Source organism: Xiphias gladius, chromosome 7 (genome assembly GCF_016859285.1).
Source record: "Xiphias gladius isolate SHS-SW01 ecotype Sanya breed wild chromosome 7, ASM1685928v1, whole genome shotgun sequence".
NCBI classification, from domain to species: Eukaryota; Metazoa; Chordata; class Actinopteri; order Istiophoriformes; family Xiphiidae; genus Xiphias; species Xiphias gladius.
In genome coordinates, this window is record NC_053406.1 from 20,683,974 (window position 1) to 20,703,722 (window position 19,749).

Sequence of the window (19,749 nt, forward strand, 5' to 3'; positions counted from 1 at the left end):
ATTATAACAAATATCCCTCATTTATTTTAACAATAATGTATGGTTTGTATAGCTTAATTTTATGTCCTGAAATACTAAGCCACTTGTTTATTTGATGTCATTTTACTCCAATGTGCATTAGCAGCGGCTCATAATTTAGACAATCATTTTTTATTCATTGGATTCATATGTCACATTTGTTTGCAAGGGGAATAAATAGGCAATAAAATAAAACAGTAGAGTCAAAAATCCCCCAAAACAATAAAGCACAAGTGCAATTCCATTAAAAAATGTATTTACTAAATATCAGTATTATGGTTGCCCACACTGTGTGATGACAAATAAAAAATACAGCACACAGCATTGCAGAAGAATTCAGTTTAACCCAAATACAATAAAATAGATAAAAACAAATTAAACTGCTGTGAAACTTTAATTATTTACAATAAAAGCACAATAGACATTTTAACAGAATGAAAAACATTTCAACATCTCACTGACTCCATGCAGCCTTCTTTAACAACACCAGGAGAGGGAAGCACTGATCTTTCTATTACTGTTCCAGCTGCTTACTGACAGGACTAAGAAGTGATTGTCTTTCTTTCTTGAACCTGTTGTATTTCTGCTTTACTTATTTCTTCTGTTGCCGGGCAGCGTGTCTGTCTGTCAGTCACTCACTCAATGCCTCTATAACAAGTATAAGCCAATTCACAAGTTAGGAAGGTTCCCAAAGTGTTAAAAAAAAAAAGTCTGCCTTTTACTGTGCAGAATTACTGTATGAACTAGACAATGTGCTGAGTTCGACCTGTGATCTAGTCGCGCGTGCTTTAGGTAGTTTGGACGACGCTCTTGCTTAGCAACAGGTCCCTCTGCAGCCATGTTTGTTGTGGGGATCGTGGTAACAGGGAGGGCCACTGGGCGTGCATAGGAAGAGTGCAGAATGAAGCCCTTTGAATTCTGGGAAAAGTGAGGCTTCAAGTTTTAAGATGGTCTTGTGAAAAAATAAGTCACTTATCCAACTAGTAGGTACATTATGTGATTCTATCAATAAAGCCGAAGGAGTTGTAAACAATATTGTGTCAAATATTGTAATTAAATAAGCTTGTGGTCTCAAATACTTACTGTTTTGAGTTTAAACGTAGCTAAAACAGTGTTTTTAATTGTCAAATCTCATTAATAGTTGCAGTGAAACAGATTAGTAGGAGCTTCACAAAAGCGGAGCCCTCCTATCCATCATTCCCTGGGTAAATTATCAAGTCGTGCTGTTTAGTGTGGACCCAGGAATGTGCGATATGTATCCAGTATATGGCCTCAGCTTGTATTTTCTGTGTGTTAGTGTGTGTGTTGAGAGTGTGAGTCTGTTTGTGTACACTGTGGTGAGCTGGAGAGAAAACTTCTGTTGCTGTGGGCAAGGGGAGGTGTTATTCCTTCCCCATCTTTTTCACTTTCACCGATCGCTGCCACTAAAGCAGCAGGAAGTCCCAAAAAAGTTACTCATAGAGAGGCCTGCTGTTTCCTCTAGCTCATACAGTGAATTTTAATACTTTGTACGTCCCATCTCACTGTGTATTAAGATGGGTTATGACCTACTTAGACACAGATATCTGAGATATCTGAGTGGTATGCAGACAGCATTGTTTGTGTGAGTTCAGACATAAAGTCTGGAGCAGACGGGTTCACAATCACTGGGCAGATGAGCATGATTAATGATGACCAGCCCCTAAGCTCAATAAGAGGCTGACAGATCTGGTTCATTTGTTCCGTTAGAGAGCTAGTAACAGCAAATCAAATTGAGAGAGAGTCTCCCACAGGCAGCGATGACCACATCGTTCAGTCAGCTGGGGATAAACAGGCAATGGTCACAATGAGTGGTTCCTCTGATTCATAGCACCAGTCTGAAGTGCAGTCCTGAGGTCTGAGATGACCGAACACAGAAGAAATTCAACCAAAATCTCTGTAGATAAGTCATAAAGTACTTTTTTACTACTCTGTAGAACAAGTGTTCTGTATCTGCTTGTTCATTTCAGTGAAGTATTATTACTCGTACAGTTACAAATTTTCAAACCTAGAAGAGACATTTATTCTTGTCAACACCATCACACCTAATGGATATTTTTAAATGTCTAATGCATCAGTTTATACACATTCATCCTTGCATACGGATTATCTTTATACATTTGGCATTTACACATTTTAAAATAAAGTTCTGAGAGTCTGCACAAGGTTCAGCTTTGTTGATTTGTAACGACAGACCCTTGAGTGGGTCCATTGTGGGAAAAGAGCTGCATAAGATGTAAGTTTTTAAGAAAGCAAGAGGTAAAAAGCCTTGCACAGTTAACTGAAACCAGCACAGTGTGCAAAGTCAGAGGTCTCTCTCCATCTGCATGAACTGGCCAGTAGGAGCAAGAGAGCATTTGCCCTCTAGGGTCCGATTGCCAACTGCCCCATTCCTCTCTACCCCGCCTCTTGGCGTTGTGCTATCCAAGTCCACTGCAGCAGAGTCTGCTGTACGCTCCAGGCTCCCTGGGGCCCGGAGCTCAAATCACAGATGCAGGCTGCCCTTTCACGGCTCTCCCCTCCCCTGCCTGTGTGTTCACTTTTTGGCTGCCTCCTTTATCTTCGCCTGCAAGTGTGCCTCTCAATTGTAGAGGCTGGCTCTTGTACTCCAAGGGGCCCAGCTGATGTTCAAGCCCTCTCACTCTTCAGGATTCAGGCTGCAGGGATGTTGGAACTCTTGGCCATACTCATGGATCCATTTGTTTGCCACTGCAACAAACAGACAGATCCAAACTATGTTTAAATATAATATTTGAAACAGGAAAAAACAGCATAGATTAAAATTTTCTTCCCATTTTATCCTTTAAACCTTTGGATAGTTTAACACTTATAATTAGTTAAATAGTTTCTCTGCAGATAAAGATTGTGCATACAAAACCTATTACCATGTCTCTCAAATGTGTTGCATTTTTATAGGTTAAACTCTCTAACAGTGTAAACAGTTTTTTAAATTAGCTCCACCTCAACAAGCTGCAAAATTAAAATGCTGCCTACAATAAAAATAATACAATAATATAAAACATAATAATAATAAAACATGGCAATTCTGCAGAACGAGTACATTTACTTTTGATACTCTAAGTTCATTTTATTGTTTGGAAAACCTCCATACTTTTTGCTCAAGAAGAATTTTTAATGCAGGACTTTTACTTGTAACAAAGTTTTTTTTAGATTGTGGTATTGTTGATTTTACCAAAGGCCAGAATACTTCTTCCACCACTTCTCAAGTAAAGCCTTAACTTTCATTTCTGATAATATATATGGTTGCTATGAGCAGCACAGCCACTGAATGCTTCTGCAGCTGCTTTGTGATGATTAATATCCTTCTGTTAGTTTAACCAGGTCCCTAACACACGTTTCAACATTGGGAGTTTGATGGCCTGGGCCAACCAGCAGCAGATGTTCAGGTTCCAAGATGAGATCTCAGTGTCTGAACTGCGCTCTGTAACATCTCTAAATGCGTCATGCAACACAGATTGGGCCTAGCTGTTGTACATTAGCTCCAGTATAAGAGGAACATTGGAAAACATAGCATGATATTAATGCAAAAAAGCTTGATGCGTTTAAAAGAGACCAAGAGGTCTCATAAATTGCTGTGGCTTGCTGTTTTTTCTCCATATTTACATCACTGTTTGGCTTCTGTTGACAGCGTCATAACATCATACCCTGAATCTACTGAGTCTTACCCCATTTGTCCCCAATAAGCACAGGGCAGCCAGCATGCAGGGTGTCCACGTCTCCTCGGCCATTTCTGTGAAGATTCCACCAGAAGATGGCAGCTTTCTGTGTTATGAAAAAGGCATAAAGAAACACCACAATTGGTGGTTAGGTATAAACCAAGGTTGCAACTAACAATTATTTGCATTATTGATTCGTCTCACAGTTATTTTCCTGGTTTGGAGCGGTGAGCAGCATTAATCCATTAATTATTTGGTCTACAGAATATCAGAAAGTAGTGAGAAATGCCCATTTTTTCAGTTTCCTAAAGCCAAAGGTGATTTCATCAAATCTCTTGTTTTGTTTGACCAACAGTCCAAAAAAGTAGCAAATCCTCACTAATTGATTATCAAATGATTAATTACTTAACCTTTATTTATAAAAAGGGTAGGTTGGCTGAGCATAAATGCTCTTTTACAGCAATGCCTTGTTAATAGTTAAATGAAATCAAACGAAATTAAAAAAAAACAGAGTAACAAAGATGGACAGACACCTATTTAACACAGAAATCAGACGATATACAATGTGCAGGCTCAGTGAAAGCAGTCACAAGTGTGTGGAGAACGGTAAATGAGAGTGTTCTTGATGCTGTAGAGAGGTACAAGTGTAATGATAATTTTTCTGTGGATTACTAATTTAGCTTTAATCGACTAATCTAATCGACAGAGCTGAAGCATGAGAGTTGATTTTATCAGTTTATGAGGTTTGGGTATTTTTTGTATAAACAGCAAGTAAGTGAGGTGTCAGTAAATTGAAAGGTGAAAGGTTAAACCTCAGGGATAACCTGGTAAACCCTCCACTGCAGCGCAATTATCAACCCCAAAATAGTCCGACCTCCACCGACGCTCAGCTATGCAACAGCAGTATTGTGGTTAAACAGATCTCACGGCCGATGTTGCTATGATCTGACCTTTTTTGCATTTTGACAGCTGCACCAGAGAATGTGCGTGAGGTGAAAATAATCTGACATGAAGACAAAAGAGACTGCTTGTAGTTCATCTTAGACATTCGCCGTGTGTTTACCTCCACGACAGGAGCGCTGAAGTTGGCGTAGATGAAGGCTGTGGACCCACCTGCCTCGACAGAGCTGAGCTGTGGAAAAGGACATTCCTTCAGAGTTGTGTCTTGTGTTTACGTGCTCACGTTATGAAGAGCCACTCTGTCTGCTGCACTGTTTTCAAAGCCTCACAAAAACTAATTTTTGTTGTTATCACTATCCAATTTCAGATTGGATTCTTAATGATAATAATACAAAAAAGAACAAAATAAGAAATGAAATGGCAAAATTATAGATGAACACTGTTTAATGGAGGTCAGAGACAAAAATTTGAGCTTGGTTTACAGTTGTTGCATGACAGAAAATCTATAAAAGTGTAATTTAGGCCGTGAGGTCAGATCTAGTCTGAGTTTCTTAGGCAGGTTGTTCCAAAGTTTTGCAGCACTTGTGGCAAAAGCCTGACCTCTTTGTTTTTAATTTAGACTGTGGATCAACCAATGGGAGCCTGCCCAAGAACCTCTGGCTGCTGTCAGGTTCATACAGGCTCAGAGGTGGTCAGAGTAAGAGTTCACTCACATATATCATAAAGGTTGCCACTCGATTCCCAGTTTTCAGCTTGAACACGGGACTTGAAGGTGACTAGTTGCATGGAAATGTAAACAGACATTAGAAAGCAGCAGTATATCACTTTAAATGTAATAGTCAAGATGCAAACTCTATAGCAATATAAAAAGTGTTGGAACTTGTCAAACAATCAACTTACTGTAGCATGGTCAAAGTGAGGCTCATAATGGCCACCAATCCCATAATTCACCACTTGGAGGTACTCGCCGTATGGATGCTTCACATTCAGACCTGTGAGCATGGAGATCCTCTGGTCCAGCTTCCCAATAATGGAGTGTGCTGAGCCCTTCAGCCATGCACTATAAATAAGTAATATTTATAAAGTTATCTGTCATTTGTATGCTTGTTTTTTTTTCTGGAGCAAGAGTTATTACCCCTCCAAATGTGTGTAATTGGATTCTTACCAAGACTAATCCTCTAAACATGCTAATATGAATTAAATAACTGATAATAAACAACATGTCATAAACAAACTGTTAAGTAACTACGTATTGTAATTAATTTGTACCTCTTGCTGATGCGATAGTCTGCTGTTTCTTGTTTGTCTCCAGCTGCCACCACAGACCTTCTCAACTTGTTAGCAAAGACAGAAAAAAGCATCAGCACAGTTTGTGATTGTTAACGGAGCCAAGCTTTGATGTCCAGCTGCATGTCCTGAAAAAGTATGAAAATATGCTCCAATGACGTGTGCAAAATGAGAACTGAGAGTAGATAAGAGAAAATAATCCAAAACTGCAATGACTATGGACTTGCATTAATCCTCCTATCTTGCTTTGGATAATAAGTGATCATTCCTGAATGAAAACCAACAAGAAGGACGCACAAATGTACAGACTTGATAGATAGATACACTACTTTCCCAACAGATAACAGTTTCAAGTTTAATTTTGTCTTCCCACATAGCTTGTCAAAGTGGTCCTCAAAGTCTGAGTCTGGAAGGCAGTCTGGGGAAGGCCAGATGTTTTGGACCAAATATCCCCATCCTAAAATTGAGCCTCTGTGATTTATTTGGACAGCAGAATCGTCACACGGTGTTCTGCTCATACCATGCATGTTTTTCAATTTTCCCATAAACTGGCAAAAACGTTCTATGCAGAAAACTGGTAACACATATTTTTGCAGATCAAATCCCTGATAACATCCAGGAACCTTGTGACCACCAGAGACACTGTTTCATTCAAAACTAAAGGGCTTACAAAAACCATTTCAAAAGAGGTAAAATGCTAAAAAAAAAAAAAAAAGACTTAGTCAACTAATTATTTCACACATCGGTTAATCACAAAAACCTATACAATGGCAGATCTGTTAACTCAAAACAGAGCTGTGTTCTTGCTGGTTCCCAGGGCTCTGGGATCCAGCATGAAAAAAATGTAAACCCAGCTCATGGTTAACAAATGCTGCTCACTGCTCCAAACTAATACCATACCCTGGGCCTGTTTTCAATCAACCCACATGCTGACATAATGATGAAATAAGTACAGGGGTTTCCATCTGAGCAAAGGATGGAAAACTCATTGAACAATGCCAAAACCTAACAGAAACTATAGGGCAGCTGTTTAATATAGCCCACCAAATATTCCCTAAAGTAACTGAGTCAGCATACTGTGAGCAGTTCTGAGGACAAAGTACTGTAGCTTTCATTAAATTTTCATTTTCAGATAGTTGTGTTCAGATAGATGCTGAAGCTCATTGATAGTGGACTGAATATTTACCAGTGGAGCCCAGCAGGGTAATTTGGACAGTCTGAGACAGTCAGCCAAGTTTTCATAGTAATGTATCCGTCATTCCTTTAAGCTGTGCTCAATGTTTGGAAGCAGACCAACTCTTCCTCCATAGAGCCTTTCCAGGATCTTTCCAGGAGGAAAAGGTACACGGTTGGCTTAGACCCCAGTAGCCGGAGAGCCCCACAGCGGAGCACATTATCAGGAAATATATGCAAAAACAATATTCACAAAAAATCCCTTTTGATAGTCATCTTTCCTCCTGATACAATAAAAACGATTTTCACTTTTTCAACTTCAAGTTCATTTCCCTTTTCAATGCACATTACCACGGGAAGGTTTAATGAACAAATGTACTTGAAATATCACTAGAAAAAGTATTTGTCATGCAACATGGCTCCATCTAGACCATTTTATTATCATATGTGGTACAGTATTAGATTATTACAACAGATGCACTAACTTGTAAGAAACTACTTTATATACGGGCAGTTTAGGCTACAACTAATCATCATATTTTAGATGCTGATAATATGTTTTGTGTATTAAGTCTTAACTACAGCTGTCAGATAAATGTACAACACCTTCCTGTAGTGGAGTAGAACTAAAAGTTGCATAAAATGGAAATACTCAAGTAAAAGTAAATCAAAAGTGTACTTCATTACAGTACTTGAGTAAATGTCCAAGGACCACAAACTCCCAGGTGCGGGTAAATACACAGCTAATGTATCTTATTAGATCCTTCAAGTCAGAGAGCTAGAAAACATCAGACACAGTGACAGTGTTGAAGATATGGTGGATGACCAGTGACGCCTTGTGAGTATTGTTCTTATTTCAGTCAGCAGAAATAAACTGCTGGGTCCCTGCCAATCCACAGCTCATGTCAAAGGACACCAGTAGTTGCAATTGCATATACTGTACTGTGTGCGTTGTGGAAAGTAGTCCATAGATGACGGACTTAAAAAAAGGGGGAGGTCCACTTTAGGACAGGGGCCATGGTAAACATCTCCATTTGAGACTGCATTACAAGTGAAATGACAACTTTATAGTCCTGCTCAGAAGCTGCCGATTGAGAAGTAGAAAAAAAGTAGAAATAAATGTTCGAAAAGACCTGATTCATCAATGTGAGACTGAGGTACAAGGTGTTTAGATTGGCAATGGCAAAATATTAAATTGATTCTCTACCATGGTTCATCAATTTGCTGATTCCAACAAACTTTTTGGCAACTTGGCAACTGCTGTAACCAAGAAAATACTTTGCAGCTTTACTTTTTGTGAGTCCCATTAACATGGGATTACAAGACCATTTGAAGACTTTATTGGGTTAATTCCTGAAAAGCTGACATATTGGACATGTTTTTGTTTTTTTTTCACTCACAAGTCATGAGGTAAATACACAGTGCTAGCACTTACTCCTGGATGGGCGAGCCTCTTGATGTCTTCAGCCTCCGTGTCAGTGATGAAGTTGTGGTACAGGACAACATACGGTTGCAGGCTCAGAACTTCACGTCTTACTGGCAGCAATAGCAGCCCGGGATTGTCATTGGTGAAGTAGTCACAGAATAGTCTGGGGTTTTCAAAGTGCCTTGGCTGTTAGGAGAAACAGGCATCTGAAGTCAATTAACAAGATCAAAGCAAGAACTGTATTTCTTTTTCATCCACAAACAATTACTCTAAGCATTGTTCTGTCCCAACGAAAGCTTTTTATTGCCAAGGAAACTCCCATTACAAACTTGGATCTTGTTGACCTCTTGGATGAAGGATGAAACTTGAGAATTTTGTCAAATCTTTGATTAACTACTTGGAGATGTTTGAATGACATAAAAAATTCTTCTTTTTTTCAGGTTTTTTATATGTTTTTTGAGCCATGCCAGGGCTGAGGCTCTATGGATGGCAATGTAGGCCAGTGTACTACTTTGGTTCAGACTGAAATATCTAAATAACTACTGATGAATTCTTGTACAGACATTCATGGTACCAGGGGATGATTCCTACTGACTTTGGTGATCCCCTGACTTTTCCTCTTGCCCCAGTGACATTTCTGTTTTTTTGTAAAATTTTTAACAACTATTGGATCAATTGCCATGAAATTTGGCACAGAAATTCATGATGCTGAAAGAATTAATCCTAATTACATTGGTGGTCTCTTAACATTTCAACGCCATCCTCAGCTCAGAGTTTTAATTTGTCTAATACGTTGGTTTATGACCAAATATCTGCAAAAAATTCCCATAAGCCTCAGTTGCATTTTGTGTTGGGTGCTAGCTAGCAAAATTAGCCCGATAACACAGTAAACTAAAGATGGTGACCACCAACATAATAAACATCAACATTAGCATTTGGCTCGAAGAACCACTTTACCTAAGAGGCTAGAATGGCTGTAGAGTCTTGTTCGATCCAAATGTGATTTAAACAATCAAAAAGATTAGAAAAACTGCAGGAAAATAATTATTTTCTCACAGCCTCTTTCTACATGTATGTTTTACCCTATAACATTGCATATCCAGTGGCATAACTCACTGCTGGCTATAGCCTCGAAACATTTTCGTTAAACAGACTCAGCTGTACAATGACAAATAAACAGTTGAAAATTGGATTTATTGGTACAGGGTAATAGTCCATTAGCATTTGAGTTATGTTTTTCTTCTTTTCACAATGAAATACAAAATTTAACCCGGAGTGCCCAAACTTTTGGGTACAACTGTATGCCCCTTAAGGAATAAATGTGCCTTTGAAAAAGCACAATGCCATTACCCATTATCTTAGAATACTCTGGTTGTTGTATTAACTTATCCCTGATACCTCCCATATAACACGTGTCCAGAATGATTCATTGTGATAAATACCTGAGAGCCTTGGGTCTGGCAGAGTCTCTCATAAGTGTCCCTGGTCCTTAAATGATTGGATGTGGGTCTCCTCAACCCATTGCCCCTGGGTGGACTAGCAGCAAACAGCAGCTTCTCATATTTCTCGACATTCTGCAGAATTCTTCCATTCATTGGATCTGAGAAGAAACACATGTAGAGTAGCCAGAGAGACAAGTCACACTGTTCACTAAGGCAAAGACACAACCTGTAAATAGGGTTTTTCATGTACTGTTTGTGCGGCACAGGAAAGATTATGAGCAAAGGACAATTTCACTAAAAAGATTTACCGTAATGCAGTAATTCCTGAGATAGGCTCAGAGCGTAGGAGATGTTTCCTGTCTGGAAGAACGAGAGGAATTTAGAGCAGTCCAATCCATCAATCATCAATCATACAAATTTTCATTTTTAAGTGTCCTACTTTAAAGTGAGAGAAGGCCAGGTGATCCAGAGCATCCTCCAAAGTCCCTTCATTCTCAGGGCTCCACTCGCGTCCTGATCCTCTGAAGAGACGCACCGACTCCTCCAACCACTGCACTGAGTGGTAGTAGTCTTCCTGCTCGTAGGCCACCTGTGTAGAATCACACCTGGGTTACTTTTCACTACTGCTATTTGGCAATTTTAAAAGAAGTTGTAAATTTCACATGCAGGGCTGCCAGAGTTTTTGAAGTGTGGAAATGACTTTAGAGGGAACCGCATCCATTTTGTAGCAGTAAGGTTAGTTTGGAGCCGGCATCAGCAGCCAGTATCTGGCCAGTTTCTTCTGCCAATTCCATCACATCATTAAGTTGGCGTGCTGGATTTAGGCTGCATTTTCCACTGATGGCAGGTAGAAGGAATGCAGAAATGTGATGTGAAACACACTGGATAACCAGCATAGATATTATCAGACTTTAAAATTTCAAAGCATTCTTTTGGATGAATTTAACCTTTAAATTCTGGACCTTTTCAGAGATATCTATGATTGTTTATGATGCTTCATTAATGTGCGTTCATGTGGCTGGCTTGTGTTATCGCTCTTCTTAATTCTTGTGGTGTACCCAGGTCTCTCTTGTAAAAAAGCTCTGGATCTAAATAAAAGTGACTAAATAAAAGTTTTAACAAGAGCAGCATTACTTGACGTAAATGCTAATTACAAGATGTGATGTAACCATCAGTTGTGGTACTTTTGAGGGTCCTGTAACACTGAAGTCTTAATTTTCTACTCATTTTGACTCTAATGTCTTGGTCTTATCTACTGTGTGGCTGTAACTAACAATGATTTTCATTATTGATTAATCTCCTCATAGTTTGCTAAGTTATTTGTTGAATCATTTAGTTTAGAAAATGTGGGGGGAAAAAAAATAGTGAGCAATGCTCATTTCAATTTCCCTGAACTCAAAGTGAAAACTTAAAATTGCTTGTTTAGACTGACCAATAGTCCAAAACCCAAAGATATTTCATTTACTATTGTATAAGACAAAGAAAAGCCTTTTGTTTCTGCAGAGGGAGCCGCGTGAAATCTGATAAACTGCCTGAAGTGCCGTCACAAAAAAGAAAAATCTGGGGATGTGGAGTTAGAAAGAAGTGAGCTTACCATACTGGTGTTGCCCAATCCTCATCTCTGCTTGAGGCTAGGGGGCCTGAAGCTACATTAGCCACTTTTAACATAACACAGTCTACTTTACCTGGTTTCAAACCCTTTTTTGTAGCTGACCTGACTTGATTAAGTAGGTGCTGACTTAAGGCCTGACAGCACCCACATAGAAAGGGTGGCATGCGGCTCCTCCCGTCACAGATTATATCCCCAACCCCTCCAGACAGCACACAAACAAAAATTCCAGGGTAGCATTTAACCCCCCAAACACACACACAAAAACTCACCATTCAACTAATCAAACACCGAGGCCTATCTACCCTTCCACCTCACAGCATTACACCCCTTAATTTTGGAGCTGTTAGTCCCCACAGAAATGGCCTAAAGAACCGGTGAATTCTCAAAAGTAGTTCATATTCAGCCGATCTTCTCGTCGCCAGAGGGAAGCTTCGAATAGCTTTAAAATTCCTCCCAAAGAAACAGATAAACTACAAGTTTCTGTTGACACACCCCTGCTGGTTTCGAAAGAGCGGCTTAACTGCAATATAAAAGCACATGCAGGCACCTCTTTTACTAACAACACCCTAAAACGAAGCATCTCTGTTTACGCATTGCCTCAGATAATCTCGGCCTCAGTGCAAATGAAAGCAAGCTTTGCTCCTCACTCCAAACACTTCTTAGTGTCTGCTGCGTGAGATAATGTCTTTTCCATGCAAGAAAATGTCTCTCCCACACAGTGCCCTTCCCTCACACATCACCACTGTACATAAACAGTGGAATCTACTGTGGGGAAGCCTTTTTTCTTTCTTTCATAGAAAAGTATCTTCATCTTAACATTAAATGAATTCCCCAGGCACGAAATGGGAAGAATTCTTCTTCAGCTTTTTCCAGGCAGAGGATCTGGACTCCCACCACACAATGACTGACAGACCTTTGAAATGGGATAATCAGGAAAGGGATATTTTCACAGCAACATCTTCCAATATCTCTCTATTTCATTCATCTACACGAGCACTTGTACCTTATTCTACTCAGAAAAGTGACCCACAAGCATGACACACGTTCCAACACACTTACAGCACATGTCCTTTCCTATACTTTATGAAATACAGAGATATAAACAAATAAGCAGTGGTGGAAAGTAAAAAACTATATTTGCTCAAGTGCTGTACTTCAGTACAATTTTGAGGTACTTGTACTGTAATAGTTCCATTTTATGTTACTTTATACATCTACCTCATCATATTTAAGAGGGAAATATTATACGTTTGACTTCACTACATTTATTTGAGAGCCATAGTTACTAGTTACTTTGCAGCTTAAGATATTAAAAAACCTACGGGTTGGTTCCCAACTTTATTGGCTTGCGACCCCTTACAAAACAGCAGCATCTGGGTGGGGCTCCTCGTCACATTTCGTATGTCTATGAGTTGTTGCCAGTTTCAGCAATGAGTGATTTGCCCTCCAAACTTATCAGATGGTTTCAGTTAAATAACTGTTTGAGGGTCAAAAAGGTGAAAGAAACACAAAAAAAAAAAAAAAAAATGAACACACATTTTAGTATCAGAACCTTGTTTTTTTTCTGCCTTTCTTTTTCATTAATCATCTCACGACCCCTCAGATTTGTCTTGTGACTCTCTGGAGGGGCCCGACCCCAGGACTGGAGTCCGCTGTACTGACCTAGCTAACTGTATATAATGTAGTTAAACCTACCTCCACCTCGACCAGGTAGAGCATCTAAATGCTACTTACAGGTTGATGCATCAGTAAAAAATCTAATAGCATAATATATGATCAGTCAGATAGGACATTTTTCTGCAAAACAAGAACGGTTACTTCAGTTTGTGGTACTGTAAGTACATTTTGCTGTTAATACTTATGTTCTTTACATAGGTAGGATTTCGATTGTAGGACTTTTACTTGAGATGGAGTACTTTTAGATTGTTACATTGGTACTCTTTCTTAAGTAAAGGATCTGAGTACTTCTTCCACCATTAGAAATAGGTTAGACACAATGGGAGGAAGCATTAAAGACAGATAATGGATTGTGTACCTTTCCAACCAGAAAGCAGTCATCACCAGACAGTGGGACAGAGACGGCCGGTATGTAGATATCAATAGGCTTTCCATTACTGACTCTCTGGAAACGACCCCTTACGAGGCTCGCAACTTGGAGAGAATACACATCCTGAAGCCTCATCAGCCCTTTAGCGGCCCCTTGGAGGTCTTCCAGTTTGGGCAGATCGGCCTCTTCCTCCTCGTAACTGGACCTGAGGGCTGGACAGCAGAAGGCCAAAAGGTGAACTGGGGGGTTGGGTGGTGACTGCGGAGAATAGGGGGGTGTTTAGCTATCACCACCAGATGTGTCTGGGAAGAAGGCACTGAGCCAACCTTGTGCGTTCTCCAAGGCTTCGTTGCTGTAGACGACATTCAGCCACTCTGAATGCAGCCGCTTGATCAGGGTGAACGCCACCAGCGGGTTTGCCATCGCAGTCCCCGGGCCTTCGTAAAGTTCAGCGTGCAGGGCAGACACTTTGGCATGGAAGCTGTGAACACAGAGAACACAGGCTGTCGTTACAAAAAGAAAGAAGAGGCCAAGCGCTCAGTCATTTTCACATGTAGTAAGCGAGCCCTGGGAACCTCAAGGTGCCGCTGATGATCTAAAACCTGGTCCTTCTGGTAGAACATGGAGAGAAGCTATATTAGAACCCTTTATTCAGGCATGTATACTGGTTTTAAGAGGGAAAGGTTTTGACCTCACAGGGTCTTCATCTGGGTGGAAAGGGTAAAAAACACTTTGATTACCAGTGGTACTCAATATGGACAATACACTGGAAATAAACCGATTGCATCACATAATGACAAAACCAACAGATACAGAGGACACAGCTCTCGCAATGATACCAAAAATATTAGTATCCGAAAAATAGAGAAGAAATACCCTTAAAATCTTATCGCACAATATGATGCAGATCCATCAATTAGTACAGTTAAGAAGAAAGAATCTAAATGAAAAATGCAATAGGTTTCCCTTTGAAGCCGTTTTTCACAGGGTCACCCCCTCCAATGGACTGCTCAACGTAGGAAGTCAGGATTTTCAGACCAGAAGGATGGAAACCTGCATCCAATCACATGTATACATATTTATTTTTTTAAACTACCCAGAACTCATAAAATAGCTGCATTCCTTTGTAAATCTTGAACAACTCAGCGCACTCTACGGCAGCTCATTATCCTCCTGGACTGGCTTTTATTTGTTGCCTCCTCTATCTCTTTGCTTTATTTGGTTTTACTCCCCCTGCGTTATTCTCCTGTAACCATAGCGACCAGTGTAATATCTGCGTTGGGCTGGGAGGAGACGGCGTGCATCGCCCTGATGCAAGCGCAGCAGAAAGACTCGTATATAAAAAAAATGAGTCTCGAGTCCTAGTGTTTCCATTACCGTCATGGCACAACAGATCAATGAAGCCGATGCGTGACGTGACCCATTTTCCAACAACACACCACAAAAATAAATAAATAAATAAATAAGCCTCGGCAATTAAGCTACAGTTTTAATATTCATGGTCTCAGTGGCTCATTTCTACAGAGAAACTGTTGAATCGTGAGCACAAGCTGGCGGGAAGTGCCCTGATGAGTCGTGTTCCCCCACCGGTCATCCGGTCCAGTGAAGTCAAATATCTTGAGCCGTGCACCCGGGAACCCAGTTATGAGGTCTGGTCGCGGGATTCCCAGCCGTGCGTCTGAAAATGTGACCGCAGCCTGGTAAACCCTCCACATGTGCTCTCGTCATCGTGCTCCATTATTATTCGCTGCGTTGAGCAGCTCCGGGATTGGTCACTGGATGACATCACCCCCCCCCCAAACTGAAACACAGGTGTGAATTTGAGCGGATTTTTCCTTTAACCCTCCACCGACAGATTTGAGGTAGCGCCGTCGCCCTCGGGCTTCCTTAACTCCGGGATGTCACTTCGTAATTCGGTTTCAAGTGGGAAAAGTGTCTCGCGCGGTGTGTCAGCGGCGCACGTATGTCACTCACCGTCGGATGTCCTCCAGCCTCTCCAGCTCGCGCTCAATATAAGTCCCCAAGTGACCGATGAGCCTCCGCTCCACGCCGATCGCCTGCTGTACGTTCAGCAGCGACGTAAACATTTCTCCCGAGGACGCGCGGATCGCGGCTACGCTCAGGAGACCCCAGCCGAAGTAGACACGCGCGAGGTGATTCATCCCCACGGCCGAAAAATAAATAAAAAAATAAATAAATGAAGCCCTTGAGTGGGTCACTGGCTCCCGGAGCAGCTCCGGTGTCCGGGCCCCTCTCGCTCTTCCCGAGCAGCACTGAGGAATCCGCAGGACCCGACTCTCCCTGAGAGAGCCGAACGTGTCTCCGCAGCCCACACGGGGGGGAATCTCCCTCAGATCTGGGATCGGCTTTCACTGACCGGCCTGCGGGCCGAGTTCAGCCAGGGCAATTGGTTTGTCATTACTGCCTTCGCCCGACTGGTTTATTTGCCCTGTGATAACAACAGGGATATACGAAAACTCTATGGGGTTTGGGTCCAGCGCCCGGTTTGCGGAGGATGTTTCTGATTAAATGAGCTGCCCATTCAGTTTGAGCCTGGTAGCATGAGAATACATTATGTCATGGTGGTCTATCATTTATTTTCCATATATATATATATATATATATACTTTTTTATATATACTTTTTATTTATTTATCATTTTTATTTTAATGCTTTAAAGTGGGTGACTAATGTAAATCATTTGCCTCCTAAGGGAAACTAGGTGCAAGTTTGGAGACACCTGCCGGCGGCAGCCCCGTAACACAACTGAGCTGCCGTTTCGAAGCTCTACAGTACAGGACTTTTGACGAGAGAAATCTGTATTTTATTGCTGTAAGGAGGTTTTTAGTATTATCGTATGTGAGATGAAACCACCAGTGGCATCAGGGTGGGATGTGGTGTGCTGCGTACTAACAGAAATGACCATTATATGAGGGAATTTAGCGATATTTTAATATTTCCCCCCAAAAAACATGCTTTTACAATGAACTTTGTGATAGGAATTCACAAAAATGCGCGTCAAGAGAAAAAACAATACAAGTACTTTAAGTGGTCTATAAATATCTGTTCAGAATAGTTTCACTCCTCCGGACAGTGCAAGTATAAAACCAGTGCAAAAAATTAAATCCCTTTTATATAAACTTAAATTATGACACAAATGACACACATTCACGGTTTTAACTTGCATATTAGGGGCCCCTGAGGGAGACAGTGGCCCGCAGGGTTACATTCTGTATCACTATTTATTTTTAAGTAAATATAGTGTAAGTATTGTAAGTGTTATTTAAGTATTTTTTAAAAAAAAAGAACAAACATGAGACCAGTAACACATTTTTGACAAATTGTGACCAGCATCAAACAGGGTAATTTGTACTCCCATCAGCCACAAGATTAAAACTCGTCACTGGTATATTCATTGTGTGGCTGAGCAGTGTATATACTTGCATACGAGCATATGCATATGCAGCTGGGAACAGCATACGGATTCGTGCACGCAAACGTCAGTGTGCTAATCTGCAAAAGGGGCTTGAAGGGCAACATCCAAATTAATTTTTGTTATTTTAGGCTTTTGCATATCTGTAATAAAGTCTAATCAAAGTGGATTAGAGAAGGTCCAGAGCATTGGCTTGCATGCACCCCAGTCATGCAGTTAATCATAAATCCCGCATGATCAGCACTGCATGCCCAGTGACAGAATGAGAGGCTGAATCCCGGAGCAGTTGGCAGGCTAAGTGTATGATACCTTAAATTCACTCACACGGACGAGTAACCTTTACTAAAGCTGCTGGCACAGATTTGCCGGCACCGCCGGGCTTATATTCAACAGTGGTGACACAAGAGGTTTAATCAGTTCCTGATTTATTCTCGTTCAGAGCTCAGAGCTTGGCTGTTCTCTGAGTACGACAAATGTTTTAATAGCCTGTGAATCTTTAGATTAAAACACTATCACATCATTGTCCTCCCCCATTATGCACGAAGACAGTAAATATTCCAACAGGGTTGCTGCAGGTTTCACCGGGTTAAATTTACGACTTTTTAAGACCTTTTTAATACCACATAGAACACAATTTAATACCTGTCCCGTGATCATGCTGGCCCAAGTATGAAGGTATGATGGAAAACCAGTAAGGACGGTATGGCCTAGTATAAATTACTATTATCCCACATTTATTTTCAGTACTTCCCATCATTATATAACACCAATTTCTTCAGATATAGTTAATTCAATTAATGTGACCTGGATCCAGATAAAATGGATAGATGACTTAAACAATGAAAAATGATTAATTAATTTAAGTTCATGTAAGCGCCTGCTAAAAATGTTCCCATTATGAGACAATGAGCTTCCTATAGCTACTGTAGCGGCAGTAGTGACAGTATTTGCTACAGGTCTGATGGTGCAGACTGAACAGCCTCCTGCAGCACAGCCAACTGTTGCACCCACACCCCTTTTAGTTTAGCCCGCAATCAGATACAAAAATATCCTACAACTGAGACTTTTAATATCCTCTTAGGCCTTTTTTTTTTTTCAAAGAAATTGAATTCAGTGCTTTTTAAAGGATTGGTTCACAGTTTGTCAAATCTGTCTTAATTCAGTAGTCAGGTGTCCATAATTTTTAAAGGGAATTTTATCCAAAAAAGACTGTAACTTTGAAAGATACTGCCACTTATTTGTCTTAGACTACTGACGCCTCCCACTGTCTTACAGAAGTTTCAGATAAACTTTGAAATATGTTTTTACACAGAACAAGGACTGTGGATTTTGTCCACTTACACGTACAATGAATGTGCATTCTGAAGGGTCTCTTAATGGCCAGTATGAATAGGAGGAATAATTACAACTCGAAAGAACTGTTCAAATGTTTATATAGGCACTTGATTTTTGTTTTAAGACAGTCTTTAAAAATTGTGAACCTATCCTTTAAGACTTTTTAAAAACATGCAGGAGATACCCTGTTTAAACATCATACATACATATAACATTTGTGCTCAGTAAAAACTAAATCAGCCGGTTCAAGGGACAAACGAGTTCTCTGGCAGTTTGTCTCTGAGTCGGGGTTTGACTTTGTTTGAGCAGCAGAGGAATGTTTTCCCAATGTAGCTCTGGAGACTCTGATCTCTAAAGCCGTAAATGAGCGGGCTGAGAAAGCGCGGGAGTAGCATGAAACAGAAGTAATTAAAAAAGGCGATGTCTTCTGGAAGCCAGTTAGCGTGCAGCACTATGAGAGTTTCAGTGATGGGGTGAGTGAAAGCCAACATGCACAGCAGCAGCTGAAAGCCGTGCAGCAGCACAGTGTGCATGGCTTTGCTCACAGACACTCGGTCCTGTCTCAGCTTCCTGGTTTCGAACAGGATTCTCACGTATGTAAAGGAGATGATGACAGCCACTACTGCAAAGAAGAGCACACTTACAGCAGCTTTGAACAATGTCTGGAACTGAGAAGAGTTGACAACGCTCGTTTTGCAAAGCACAGGGGTAGAGAGGACGTCCACGGCAGTTGCACGTTCCCCGACGGAGTAGTCAATGACAGGGAAGATACAACTGATTAACCAGAGAAACAGAATAATGATCCAGATACGGTCTGAGCGCCAGGTGGCCGGGCATTGCAGGGGATAGAAGATGGCTACGTAACGCTCCAGTGACATGGTGGCCAGGATTAAGGGTGTGTTCTGGAAAGTGGCAGTGGATATGAACAGCAGAGGAAGACAGTATACGATAGCAAATTTCACCTGACCAATGACAAAGAGGAAGAGCAGCACAGAGGACAAGATCTGGACGGTGTCATTGATCAGCATGTAGGCAAACAGGATGTAACGGGACGTGTCCAGGAACTGCCTGTGGGACGCGAAGATGTGCAGCATGACGGCAATGCAGCACAGGAAGATGCAGAAGACGGGGATAACCACACACACCTTGATGATCACAGGCAGGCTTTTGTGGGATGTTGCGTTGGCTGGACGTTCTGTCAGATTCTGCATTTTGAAACCCTGCACTGGAGCACACCTGTTAAGGAAAAACATGAATTAAAGGTCCATAAACATACCGAGTAATAAAATAAACGCATAAAACATGCATATTAATTGTCAGAGCGGAATTTCAATGGGAACAAAAGTTGAAATTCCATACCCTCAGATTATGAACAACATAA

General features: G+C 40.9%; 2 protein-coding genes across 2 annotated transcripts; both read right to left on the minus strand.

The window, feature by feature from the left end:
- Positions 1 to 1,940: 1,940 nt before the first annotated feature.
- On the minus strand, positions 1,941 to 15,738 carry p4ha3 (prolyl 4-hydroxylase, alpha polypeptide III). The gene is made up of 13 exons (XM_040129975.1): positions 15,575 to 15,738; positions 13,927 to 14,081; positions 13,589 to 13,812; positions 10,381 to 10,530; positions 10,250 to 10,301; positions 9,942 to 10,099; positions 8,509 to 8,685; positions 5,883 to 5,947; positions 5,514 to 5,673; positions 5,327 to 5,389; positions 4,777 to 4,845; positions 3,723 to 3,819; positions 1,941 to 2,745 (listed from the first exon to the last, which is right to left on the minus strand). Exons 1-13 carry the CDS (start codon positions 15,685 to 15,687, stop codon positions 2,675 to 2,677), a joined length of 1,554 nt encoding a protein of 517 aa, XP_039985909.1. The 5' UTR covers positions 15,688 to 15,738; the 3' UTR covers positions 1,941 to 2,674.
- Positions 15,739 to 18,429: 2,691 nt separating this feature from the next.
- or95a1 (odorant receptor, family 95, subfamily A, member 1) lies at positions 18,430 to 19,579 on the minus strand. Its single transcript, XM_040131611.1, has one exon. It carries the CDS (start codon positions 19,577 to 19,579, stop codon positions 18,614 to 18,616), a length of 966 nt encoding a protein of 321 aa, XP_039987545.1. The 3' UTR covers positions 18,430 to 18,613.
- Between the last annotated feature and the right edge of the window lie 170 nt (positions 19,580 to 19,749).